The 13,401-nt window shown below is 49.0% G+C and overlaps 1 protein-coding gene across 1 annotated transcript; it reads left to right on the forward strand.

The window, feature by feature from the left end:
- The first annotated feature begins 3,539 nt into the window (after nt 1-3,539).
- On the forward strand, nt 3,540-12,955 carry LOC122367477 (electron transfer flavoprotein-ubiquinone oxidoreductase, mitochondrial-like). The gene is made up of 11 exons (XM_043340583.1): nt 3,540-3,784; nt 4,247-4,357; nt 5,207-5,359; nt 5,653-6,008; nt 6,332-6,547; nt 6,864-7,039; nt 7,449-7,654; nt 9,319-9,501; nt 9,820-9,927; nt 11,499-11,612; nt 11,968-12,955. The coding sequence occupies exons 1-11, from the start codon at nt 3,751-3,753 to the stop codon at nt 12,129-12,131; spliced, it is 1,821 nt and encodes a 606-aa protein (XP_043196518.1). The 5' UTR covers nt 3,540-3,750; the 3' UTR covers nt 12,132-12,955.
- Nucleotides 12,956-13,401: the final 446 nt, after the last annotated feature.

Consider the following 13,401-nt stretch of genomic DNA (forward strand, 5'->3'; position numbering starts at 1 on the left):
GGGCGGTCACTCGGGACAGCTGAGCCCGTCGGCCGGCAGCCCTGTAACACCGACGACCGGGCTGAGGCGGAGGAGGAATTCACTCGGAGCCGGCGACGCCGACGGGTGAGAGAGCTAGAGATGTGTCGGACATGTGTGGAGCGAGAGGTTTTGCGACGCTGTGTGTGGTAGGAGCCTTAGGGACTAGTGTGGTAGTTGATTGGATTAAGATGGTTTGTGGCATTGTGGAGTATCACCGCAGATAGATGGTAGGGACTGAGCAGGGGATGCTTCTGCGGATATTTTTAGGTTGGGATGAGCTTTGTGGTTGCTGTGGTATCCGAACCAAGTCAATGTACTGCTGGCTTACATGGAAAACTGTCAGGTGTGGTTCGCTTGATAGGTGGCGATGGGGTATGATTTTCATATTGGTTACAAACTACAGGCTCTAATCTTGTTAGGATTTATGAAATTGACGACACCCATAGCAACCCATCATTTTATGATTGTATTTTCACTGAGGCTTATAAAGTTGCCATTAATTGTGATTAGCGGGCAGTTTTTTAACCTTTTCTGTGGTATGTCAGCGCTGTAATATGACGAATGCGGCCCTGCGATTTTTCGCACTGTACTTCTCTAATTTTGTGAAAGCATTGTAAGGATGTTGTTTTTCTCATTGAAGCACTGTCCTCAACAGTCAGTTACCAATTTAAGACACCGTTCGTTTTCAGCTGTGTTCATTGTCGGTGCATGATAAATATGTCATACGCCCTCCCGCTGTGTCCCCAGTTTCGGCGCGATCAAGGAGGAGAAGGAGGAGGACCGGTCCGAGTCGGAGCACCACCGCCACTCCCCGGAGCACCACACGCCGTCCGCAGCGGACCGGCAGCAGCCCAGCTCCCACTCCAACTCCCCCGAGCGAGACGAGCCCGACCAGAAGCCGGACGACGGCTCGGCGGAGGGTGACCAGGACCTGCGGACGCACATGGAGGAGACGGTGTCAGACGAGCTGGCGACCCTGAGGTCCGAGCAGGAGCAGCTGGCCAACGACCTGAAGACGCTGCTGTCCCGGCAGAGGGACGCCGTGCTGCAGCAGACCACCACCGTGGGGTGAGATATGATGGTGGTGGTTGTGGGGTGGGGGGCTGGTAATAGGCTCGTTGGTCTTGTGGCGGAAAGCGGTAGCCTAATCCCTACCGGGTAGAGTGGGAGCTGACCCTAGAGCTAAGTGGATCAGCCGGCTTTTACAGTTTGCGGTTTCATTCAACAATGCATTTCCAGATCTGGCTTAACTCGGACTTAACTTTGCTTTTGTCGCAAACGAACGGGAACCGGAAGCTAGCAGACCATGGTCGCTGCTTTTGGTATACGTTTAGTGACCACCCATGCATGTAATTCGTGAATTCATTAAGTTATGTAAGCAATAAGCATCCTTAGTTAATCCAGAACTTAGCCTGTGCTCCGCGGACGCTACCGCTTTGTTCCGCGTAATATTACCGTATATCCCTCGCATTCGTCACTGTCCGTTCCCCTGGCCGTTACAGTCTTTGTCCCATGTGCCGTTGCCGTTTTCCCCCTCAATCGTTGCCCGCGTCCGTTCCCGTATGCTTTCCGCGTCCGTTATCGTTTGTTTCCCGTGTGCCGTTACCGTCTTTGTTCCGACGTGTGCCGTTACCGTTCGTTACCGTCCGTTTCTCGCCGCAGGAAGCTGCTTTGGGACGTGGCGCACGCGTGGCCGTACTCGCGGGAGCAGACGGTGGTGCGGGCCCGCTACTGCGTGGGCGGCCTGTTCCTGCTACTGGCCGTCATGGTACTGCTGGTGCCCCCGGCGCATACTAGCTGCAACGCGCCGCCACACGCCTTCTACTCATGGTCAGAGGTGAGTGTTAGAGGCAGAGCCTTCTACTCCTGGTCAGAGGTGAGTGCCTTCTACTCCTGGTCAGAGGTGAGTGTTAGCTCCTTCAACTCCTGGCCAGAGGTGTCAGTGCCTTCTACTCCTGGCCAGAGTGTCAGTGCCTTCTACTCCTAGTCATAGGTGATTGTATGGGGGAAATACAGCGTAGAGCAGTTGTGTGAGCCACACAGGTAGAAACACTACACAGAGTGAGCGCAAATACGAAGGTACCGGAGCTTCGTCTGCTGCCCGTTCGCATTTACAATGCGGTTATATTGCCCACTCGTTGGTCCTGATAAAGGAATCTTGGGTCATATAGGGTCATATGACCTTGCTCACATTTATATGACCATGTCTGTCTTAGCGTGTCTTATTCATCGGAATCCCTCAATAGGCGTTGTTCACAAATCACTGCAACACCGAGCTTGGCGCACCGTTATATCGGCAGATGAGGATTGGAGGCAGGGAAGCAGTGCAAGTGATAAAGGTGCTCACTATTGCTAGTGGTTTATTATTGTTGTGTGATAACACCTCATCTATTAGGTTCCGGCTCTCAATAAAATCCGATAACGCAGCGTTAGTCTTGGACGGCAGTCAAATGATGCGCTCTTTGTCCCGTTTAATCTGAGTTGGACTGTGATCTGACCGGGGATTTGTGCCATGATATGAAACGCTATCGTGTATGTTTGATTCTGCCAGCTCTTCCGAGTACGTACATACCTCATAATGCGATTTATCTAACCACTCTGTCCCTCTGTCTTTGTGTTTCAGCTGCTGTCGCCGCACCTGAGTCTGCGGCACGTGCACCGACCGCCGCTGTGATACCGCCCCCGCCCCCGCCCCCGCCGGGCGCGGCCTGCCGCCCTCTGAGCCCGGCCGCAGCCGTCCGGGCGGCTGGACGGACGGCCCCGCCGCCCAGAGCTGCCGCCCCGCTGCCTTCTGCGTTGTGTTGTTTTATGTGGTTGTTCGCGATACATGAATAAATATATGATTGGTGGTTTGTGTTTATAGGTGTTTTTTCTCGTTTGATGCTGTTTGCCGAATGATGCGTGAATGCTAAGGTCTGAGAAGGATATGTACAAGAGCTAACTCGCAATCTTTGCTCTCAACTAAGGCTATATGAAGCTGGGGATCGAAGGACGGCCGAGTGATTGGGCACACCATGAGTTGGCGTGACACTGCCCTTCGCATAACTTGAACTTGCGAACAAATTATAAAAAGGTAGCAAGCGTGTGCAGCAGTCTTACACATCGAGGCAAAACGAAATGAATAATAAAACAACAATAATGTCTTGCTCATAGACCGGATCGCCATTAAACCATAATGGTCTCGGACTCTCGAAAATCGTGAGCAATTTCAGTTGAAGCATAGCGGATAAAGCTTTTGTTTTACTAAAGTGGAATAGGTACTGAAACTCCGGCTGGCTGTACCCAGGGCCCAGGTCATGGATCTTCGTGGGAAATACGTCTTTTCCTGATGTCGAAAGGTTTGGTTGAGGATCTGAAACGATCGGCTTCATTAATCTAAATCATCCTTAAAACAAAACAAAAAAGAAGTTATATGTATTTTGCCCGAATTGTGCTGAGGCGATCAGTAACGGTTACAGCGTTTGGTGCGCTGCAAACAATTTGCTTGCGCGCTCTCTTCTGCTTTATGTTTACATAATAGTGACCTCGATTCATTTATGGCGCAAAGGATACATTACCACTTTGCAAGCTCTGTGAATGCGGATAAGACACTTTACGGAAGATTTTGAGTTTTTTTTTTAGCGAGTTCCTGCTACTCATCGGCTGTGATATTTCCTTTTGAAGTTGGAAGATCAGCAGATCATATATTTTTGCAATTGCATGCATTGTGCTTGAGAAAAGGTTGAAATCATGTACGGACTAGTAAAGAGCTCTGCTCGGGCAGGTGGGTAGTACAAGTTTGAGTCATGTTTTTGGTTCACAAATTAGAAAATACATGTGTTTTTAAGTGATTTTAATGGGCCATTGTATTGGCTATAAACTTTGCCTACCTTTTTCTCTTCTGGGTGCTACAGTTGTGGCATTTTCTATGTCTATTATGCTTACTGCAAATGATGTTCTTTTATTAGATTTATTGTTGATATAGGATCAAATGTGCCTTAATTTTTAGGGTAGACAAGAAATTGTTTCATTAAAGTCTAATTGAAATGGTTATCATGGCAATGCTCACAATAAACTCCCAAGAAACAGGGTAACAAACATGCCTGCGAAGGACCTATGAAGTGTTATGTAATGGCAGTGCTTAGGATGATTGACAAAGTAGAACAGCCAGTATCCCCTGGCCCCTTATATATAAACCAAATTGAGTTATTATGCTTAATTATCTTTGTAAACTCTTGGTTTTCAGGTAGATTGATTCGTCAAGTTGGATACAGGCTCCAGCACAGTGCAGAAAGTTTTCCAAAGATCACAACTCACTACACCATATGCCCCAGAGACCAAGATCCAAGATGGAAAGGTACGTAACCTGCATGGTGAGCATTGTTTTTTGTGATTTTATGCAAACCTTTGCCCCATTTTTGTGTCCTTTTAATGTTCACGCTATGCAGGTAGGTAGTTTCATGGTTGTATTTGTATGGAATTAGCCTTGTTTCCTATCTGGTTGGAAGAGAGAGTGTAATGCCTATCAAGTAGAGAGTGGTGGAAGTGGCAAGGTATTCTGACTTTAATTGATAGTCAGATAGCCTCAGCTAAGTGATAATGACAATCTGTGGACCAGGACCTTTCAGCACTGCTGGTATTTGTAAATCAGGCTGCATGGAATTCAAATCATTGTCAATATCAAATATGGACTTATTTTAATCATTGTATCACAGGCAAGTTTTGTCTTCATAAAATGCTGTGTTCGTTGTTGACAAGCTATCAATCAAAGACAATAGATAGATTCTTTCTAAGAAGGAAGTGAGTGAAGTAGGTAGGTAGTATCAAAGAGTTACCAGTGTGCTGCAAGAATCCTTGTTTTGAGCAGCTTTGGCTCCATTTGCATATTTGTATTTCAAAGTGAAAAGTGATAAGTGAAGAACATACTTGCCTCAATGCAATGAAGTAGTGCAATATGCTGTCACTATCCATTTTCAATCAATCTCACCTCAATCCTTGTGTCATCACTTCACATACAGTAAAGCATCTCTGACCCTATTTATCCACTGTTGTCATGACTGTGCCACCTAGATATGAAGATTGAGTGGGCATGGTCAAATTCACTCCTTTTCCTCACTGCTTCCTTGACTGTCACTCAGAATATGTGGACATGGCATGGGTATCATCGAGCTCACTCCTTTTCTCCACTCTTTCCATGACCACTCAGACGTGGACATGGAGCGGGTGTCGGACGAGACGGACGTTCTGATCGTGGGCGGCGGGCCGGCCGGCCTCTCCGCCGCCATCCGACTGAAGCAACTCGCCGCCGAGAAGGGACAGGAGCTCAGCGTCACCGTCGTCGAAAAGGCCTCGGAGCTCGGTAAGAAACAACGTGCAGCTGTTGAGTGTTGAAGAGTGCTGTGAATCAGGAATGACCAAGCAAACTGCATGTTTGTTGATGACTGAAGCTTATTTGTATCTAGGTAGCTTCTCGTTCTCCTGAATAACAACAGGTGAATGAAAAATATCTTAAGTTGACCATTGTTTTCTGGACTGTCGATCAATCTCTGTGACCTGTGTTGAGCATCCTCTGGACTGTGGTCATTTCCCCGCCACTCCACTATCGCTCTCCACCCTGAGCAGTGAGCTGATGTCAGGCTCTTCACCCACCAGGCGGCCACACACTCTCCGGCGCGTGTATCGAGCCACAGCCGCTCAACGAGCTGATCCCCGACTGGAAGGAGCGCGGCGCGCCGCTCAACACGCCCGTCACGGCCGACAAGTTCGCCTTCCTCACCGAGCGGCGGCGCATCCCGATCCCCATCCTGCCCGGATTCCCGATGCACAACGATGGTAACTACGTGGTGCGTCTGGGCCACGTGGTGCGCTGGCTGGGTGAGCAGGCCGAGGAGCTCGGTGTGGATGTCTACCCCGGCACGGCGGCGGCCGAGGTGGTCTATAATGAGGACGGCTCGGTCAAAGGAGTGGCCACCGGCGATCTGGGCATCGCCAAGGATGGATCGCCGAAGGTTAGCGGATGTGTGTACCGGGGAGTGAGGAGAGTGAAACTACCACGATGTTTGGTAGCATGACGGGAGGATGGCGTGATCAGATTGAAGGAAAAACGGCTGGCTGCTATAATTAAGCTGAACATCTATGTAAAATTTGTAAAGCCTAATTTATTGGCATCGATATTATATGACACTCAACTAAGCCAAATAAGTGCTGTTCATGTCTTGTTTGCTGCAATGTGCCCAACCTGAAATATACCTACGCCCGCCTTCAAGGTCATGTCACTTTAACACAATATCCATCCATTGTCTGATACCTGTTTTCTGTTATTCTATCTCAGGACTCGTTTGAGCGTGGTATGGAGCTGCACGCCAAGTGTACGATTTTCGCCGAGGGCTGTCATGGCCATCTGGCCAAGGAGCTGATCACCAAGTTTAACCTGCGCGACAACAGCTCTCAGCCGCAGACGTACGGTATCGGTCTGAAGGAGCTGTGGGAGGTATCGCCGGACGTGCATCAGCCCGGAAGAGTGGAGCACACCGTCGGGTGGCCGCTGGTGAATGCCGGGGAGATGAAGCGTTGTGGGACGGGTCACGGGTCGCGATGGGAATTGACCTAAAGGGTGCGGCATTGTTTTAGGGAGGTCGGTAGTGGCAGGATTGAGTCATGCATAATTAATGTGGAGTAGGCCAGACGTCTGATGGTGAGCAATGGTAACATTATATGTTGTGTTACGGAATCAGACCTTGGTGAATGTCAAATCTGTTTGTCTACAGGTATTATCGCACAACACATAACCTTTCGTGCCTGTTCATCACTGTGTCGCTGAATCTGCCCCCTATAACCGATTTTCCACTCCCTCTCACTCACAGGACAAGGACACGTACGGCGGCTCGTTCCTGTACCACCTGAACGACGAGACCCCGCTGGTGGCTGTCGGCTTCGTCATCGGACTCGACTACACCAACCCCTACCTCAGCCCGTTCAAGGAGTTCCAGCGTTTCAAGCACCACCCGTCCGTCGCCAAGACGTTTGAGGGAGGCACCAGGTATGGTTACGAGAATGGTCGAGGGTCACAAAAGACATACCGAAACACCCTAGAGGGAGGCCGCAGACAGTCTGCATGCCTATATGTACCTATTTATTGTCTAGTCGCAAGAATATTTAAGGGTGACATCAGGTGAAGGCATGATAGCTGATGTTTCTGTGGCACGGTCGGACTTGCTTGATGGTGCTTTGGTACTTTGATGTCCCCGCATATTCAAAATCTAATTCGACATAAAAATATTGGTATTTTTCATCGGGAAACTACCCCTGACTTAACCTGTTGTGGATAATTTCTCTTTTGGGGATAATGGCAAACAACCAAATGAATGAAACCATTCACCCCGTCCCCTTGCTCTCACCATACCCCTCCACCTCCTCCGATATATTTATTAACCATTCTCCCCTGCCAGGATCGGGTACGGCGCTCGCGCCCTGAACGAGGGCGGCCTGCAGAGCTTACCGCGGCTCACCTTCCCCGGCGGGTGCCTGATCGGCTGCAGCGCCGGCTTCATGAATGTGCCAAAGATCAAGGGCACGCACAACGCCATGAAGAGCGCCATGATTGCCGCCGAGAGCGTATATGACGCCATCGAGAAGGGAGACACAGAAACTTTGGGTGAGATGCAGGGGGGAGGGCAGGGGTAAATTGGAAATTGGAACTGTAAAGTGCTGATTTTTAATGTCTTGCGATATTATTGGTGGCTGTTGATGTCTTGCCAGATTATTGGTGGCTGATGATATTACTGCTACTCAGATTCTTGCTATTTAACCCGCGACCTGGTGGGGGGGGGGCTATTTTTTGCCCCCCCCCCTTCAGACTTTTCGATATATCTCCAGAACCGCTGCGCCGATCGTCACCAAACTTTCAGTACCCTCCCGGACATCGATTTTACATATTGTGACCAAAACTTTTTCCAAAGCCTATGATAGGTTGGCCGGAAATGACGTCAGAGTGACGTCATGTTCTGCCGTTTTCGACCCAAAAAAGGGCTTCGCGGGAAGAGCTGTCAGGCCTATAGCTTTGCAAATACAGAAAAATGATAAAGACATAAAAGCTGTAGATTGGACAGGGCTACAAAACTGCCATCTCGGATTTTTGAAATTTTTGAATTTTGACCCCTAAAAATCAAAAAATATATTTTTTGGATATAATAATCGAAAAATCCAAAGTTTTTTGAATTTCGCAAAAACCGGAATATATGTGATAGTCCTTACCGCCTTCCATCCACATACCAAATTTGAGATTGATACCTCTTTTTTGGCGAAGTTATAGCGAAAAAACTGTTCAAAATTGATGACGTCAAATTTTCAAACTCAATTTTTAGCAATTCTAGACCCCGTAGCGCAAAACAAAGGCCACCATTAGACTCCCCGTGACGAGCTGCATCGAATCAATACCCATTTTATGCAAAACTATCAACTTTAAAATTTGACCTTTTTTGGCCTGACCTTGACCTGACCTTGACCTGAACTTCACCAGAAAGTGACCTAAGCCGTACCTAATAGTCTTATAACCAACACCATTGAGTTGGAAATGAAAAATTGGCCATAAAACATGTATCACACAACCTTAGTAAAGTTTGGCTCATGTGACCTGACCTGTGACCCTTGGTGACCTGACCTGTGACCTGACCTGGTATTGCCAGTGACCTCTAATAGCAATATATCTACTAGGCAACTGACGCCCTATCGCTGATTCTCGACAAAATGCGTTTTCCTCGGTGTTATAGCGCATTCCCTAGAAGACCTGTGAACGGTGAAACATTTCATCTTTGACCTGACCTGTGACGTCATCGGTGACCCCGAGGTCAATGAAATTTGGTTTCCTTCGACAAATTTGACAGGCCTTTCGAACGCCATTTGAATTTTGCGGATCCGTCCAGTAGTTTCGGAGATACGAGGGGGGGGGCAAAAAATAGCCCCCCCCCCCCCACCACCAGGTCGCGTTATAAACAGACCCCACCAGGGCGCGGGTTAAGCCAAACTATTCTTCCATTTCAGTCAGACAATCAATGAGAAAGGAATTCTTGTGTCTCAGTCCCACTCCCAAATGATTTTTTGGGGAAGTCTACGTTCATATTTTTCAGCTTGTTTTGACATTTACTTTCATGGAATTCATCCATCAAGCAGCAGATGCTAATCCTCTAAGCAGAAGCATCTCCCCAATAAGTCCTATTGAACTCAAGTATGCGATAGCATTTACCGCCAGCTCACTCTCCGCTCTCCCGTTGTTGCCACCTTCGCTTCATCCTCCTGGCACCTCCCTCTCTCATTGAACAGGCGTGAACCCGGTCAGCTACGAGGAGCGTATCCGCAGCTCCAGCGTCTGGAAGGAGCTGACGGCTGTGCGGAACGTCCGCCCCTCGTTCCATTCTCGGCTGGGACTGTACGGAGGGCTGGCCTACACCGGGCTGTTCTATGTGCTGGGACGCGGCAAGGAGCCGTGGACTCTCAAACACCCCGGTTAGTGTTGGAATGGTGATTGGCGGGGGTTTGAAGATGTGTTACCATAACCGCAGTGGTATTGTCTAAAGCAGAGGCAAATCACATCATTTAGGGATTGATCCTTATCATGCTAATCGTCGAGTAATATTGCGTAATCTGTTCGAGATCTGGCCCTAATGATTTGTGTCTTCGCCCCATGGTATTGTTTCCCTGACACTTAAACGGCACGTCTCGTATTTTTTTATGTCATCTCCTAATGCGTTTATAGTTACGCTTACGTCCCTTTCTCACAACCCATGTCTATTCCATCGCTCACACTGGTTTATTGTCCGCCAGGACCCGACTACCTGCGTCTGAAGCCGTCCCGTGAGTGTCAGCCCATCGAGTACCCCAAGCCGGACGGCAAGCTCAGTTTCGACCTGCTCGGATCGGTGGCGCTCACAGGTGGGTGCCAGTGGGATCCTGATCTAACCCGCGCCCGGCTGGGGGTCCTGGATTTCCACGCCCTGCTGGGGGGGGGGGGGGGGTGTTTGAACACCCTCCCCCCCTTGTAACTCGGCTCCTGGGCCACGTAGCGATACGCGGAAGGCGGCGTTCGAAAGAGCGTCAAAAATAATGACGAAATCTTTTCGGTCAATTTTTTTTGGTCAGGTCAAAGGTCAGGTCACCAGAGGTCATTGAAGGCAAAATTTCGCCGATTTCCAGGTCAAATATCGAAAATTTCCAAGAAGCCAACGCATAACTCGGGAACCAATAGAGCTACGGCGCCGCGGAAAAGCGCATTCGATAGCCCTATTAATGCCCTTTCTGAGTAATTCTCTCAGATTTGACCTAACGTCAACGGTTTTGCCTGCAGGGGGCAAAAACTGCAAAAAAGACGATTTTTTCGGAAACAGTTTTTTTCTGCAATAACTTTTGACCCAAGCCTTGTACGAGCTTACTTTTACCGGCATCGTGTTCCTCTCGTCAAGACGCATCGAATGAACTATAACTTGACCTTGAAAGGTCAACTTGAAAATTTGACCTCAGGTCAAGGTCATGACCTGACCGGAAAGGGTCATGTTGCATATCAGTCGATCCGTATCGTCGAGCTGAATACATCTAAGGCGTTTTCATCGCTCTAGCATGCCTCTATCAAAAGTTATTTGCGAAAAACTGTTAGATACCATTCGTGACCTAAGATGACCTCAGGGCATAAACAAGGGTCACGGACACCATTTTCATGTTCAGTGTGTCTAAACCACTTGTAGTTCGGTGTTTGGGAGTGTTTATAATGTCTTTCGTCCAAAAGAGGCGCATTTCAATTTTCTCTCATTGACTTATAATGGGGAGGTCGCAAAATTGACCTGACCTTAGGTCATCGATATCAAAATTCTGAGATAAAAATTTTGTACATGCTGTTGCTCTTAGCAATCGCTGAAAGTTTCAAAGCGATCGGTCTCTCGGTGTAGCTATGACAGACATTGAAACTTTTTATGAGGTGAGGTCACTTCAAGTGACCTGGTGACCTGACCTTGAATGACCTTGGTCTGAAATTTTCACAACATGTGTAGAATTGATTATGATAAGGTGTACCAAAAACGGCGGCCTCCGCGCCGCCGTTTTTGAGATATTCGCGAAAAACCACAAGGGGGGGGTGTTCAAACACCCCCCCCCCCCCCCAGCAGGGCGCGGGTTAAGGACGAATTTGGCACTCTCACGAGTCGTTGCCCGCCATGGTTGTATGTGTTAATGAACTGCAACGTCATCTACATAGTTGCTCGCTATGGTAACGTGAGCAATGGCGTCGATATTGATGTAAGTTGGTGCACTTCGCCTCGGTCATCCTCCTTGAACTTCCCATAGCTTCGAAAGGTTGGCTCTATGTTGTTAACCATGTCTGAATTCTTTTTTTGCATATGGCGGCACTCCGAAAGTCCGTGTTTTATATGGTGTGCATGTGTCGCAGTTGGCACAGCCAACCTTGGGACTGTCCCCAGGCACGACCTATGACTGACTGTCCTCGTTACCGGCAGGTACAAACCACGAGGGTGATCAGCCGCCGCACCTGACTCTGAGGGACGACACCTCCCCGGTCAAACAGAACCTGGGCGTGTTCGACGGACCCGAGGCGCGCTTCTGTCCGGCAGGTCAGTGCACACGGCGCTACTGAAAGACGTACTGTGATATGAGTTCACTTTTATTTCATTTGTAATGTGACGTGTCGCATGGTGTAGTAATGCTCTGAAGTAACCAAGACATGTTTAAATATTTAGTTAGTGTCCCATGACCCATGTTTCTTCATATTTTACCTCTCGCAGTTATTTATTGGCCTCGATTTATAAGAGCGATACGTTCGTAGTTTGTCTCTAATATAATGATCCTGGCTCTTGTACGCGTGTTCGTCCGTCATTGTTCATACGGCTGAATGTAGTTGTTGTGTACCACGGCCGAGCTGTCTGGAGTGTTTTACCCGAGCCCGCCTGACGTCTATTCCATCGACAGGCGTGTACGAGTACGTGCCCACGGAGGACGACCAGGGCCAGCGACTGCAGATCAACGCCCAGAACTGCATCCACTGCAAGACGTGCGACATCAAGGACCCCAGCCAGAACATCAACTGGGTGACGCCCGAGAGTGGCGGCGGACCCTCCTACAACGGCATGTGAGCTGGGCCGCGTTAAGATGTCGTCTAATGTCTTGCCGAATGATGTTCGCCGAAAGAAAAGCTTGGGTTTGTGAGAAGGGAAGGTAGCGCCTGGGAGAGCACCAAAGCTTGTTTGGACTTTGGAGTGTTGTGACTAGTGCGGAAGTGTAGTCCAGGCGAGGGTCCCAAAAGATGGGTGCTTTTGGGCTCGAAAGTTGCCATTGTGCGTACCGGGTGCATTGGTATACCACTATTGGTTGTACTTAGCCTGCAGACAGTGCACAGCCTTGCTGGTTCTAGTTCAAAGACCACCACAAATGTGTTGGCTATGTCACAGCGGTCGATACCGATGTATGTGGGAATAATGCAGCGACTGACTAGGATTTCATGGGTCAGCCGGTATTATTTGATCGACCAGTTGTGTGTTGCACAACGGGATCCTCAGCTCAACCCATAGCGTTCCATAGTCTATATGTCTGTGTGCTGACCGGTGGTCGGATGTAACTCACTGATAGTGCTAGTGTCTGTGTCTGTCTAACGATTTGCTTCAGTTTATCTCAACTGGGTCCATTCAACTGGGTTGCTTTGCTTTGGCATCTCTTCTATGATCTATCTTCTATTTTAATCTCCTGTCATCCATTTTATGTTTGTGACCCCTCTGTCTTAGCCATTTCCGTAACACCGTGGTCTTCCTTTTCACCTATCTGATCCCCGCCCCTTGGCAGTTTGTGAAGCCGTATCAATGCAATACGCGAGCGAGAGAGCGTCGCTTAGTAGCGTAACAGGCGGGTGCGCCTGCAGTGATATGATGAAGAGTTCTTGGTGAATATATGCTTGAGAAATATTTCCAATGTTAAGTTGCGGCTGCTTGCGACATAATGTGTTTGAATCGTGTTCGGAGAAAAGTGTCCAACATTGGGGACTGGGGACTGGGCTGCCGCGGTTCTCGACTGGTATTCAAATCAGACCAGCGGATTCGCCAGCGTTTAAGTGGGCGCTTAATCAAAGATAAAAGACTAGATTCTGACGGTCCGTGGAGGTGGGGGCTGGAGTGGAAGGGTGGTAGGGCATCAGTCTGCAGACTGGGCGAGCCGAGTTCGAAACCGGGTGGGCGTGGCAGTGCTTGGTCATGTCTGGTGGTAGGGCATCAGTCTGCAGACTGGGCGAGCCGAGTTCGAAACCGGGTGGGCGTGGCAGTGCTTGGTCATGTCTTGTGGGATGGGTCAGGGTAGGTGAGGCGGTGTCTGGTCAATGGTCCGGGTAGCTCCGAGTGGGTGAAGCAATGTGGCTGT

Source organism: Amphibalanus amphitrite, unplaced genomic scaffold (assembly GCF_019059575.1).
Source record: "Amphibalanus amphitrite isolate SeventyFive unplaced genomic scaffold, NRLGWU_Aamphi_draft 000872F_arrow, whole genome shotgun sequence".
NCBI lineage: Eukaryota > Metazoa > Arthropoda > Thecostraca > Balanomorpha > Balanidae > Amphibalanus > Amphibalanus amphitrite.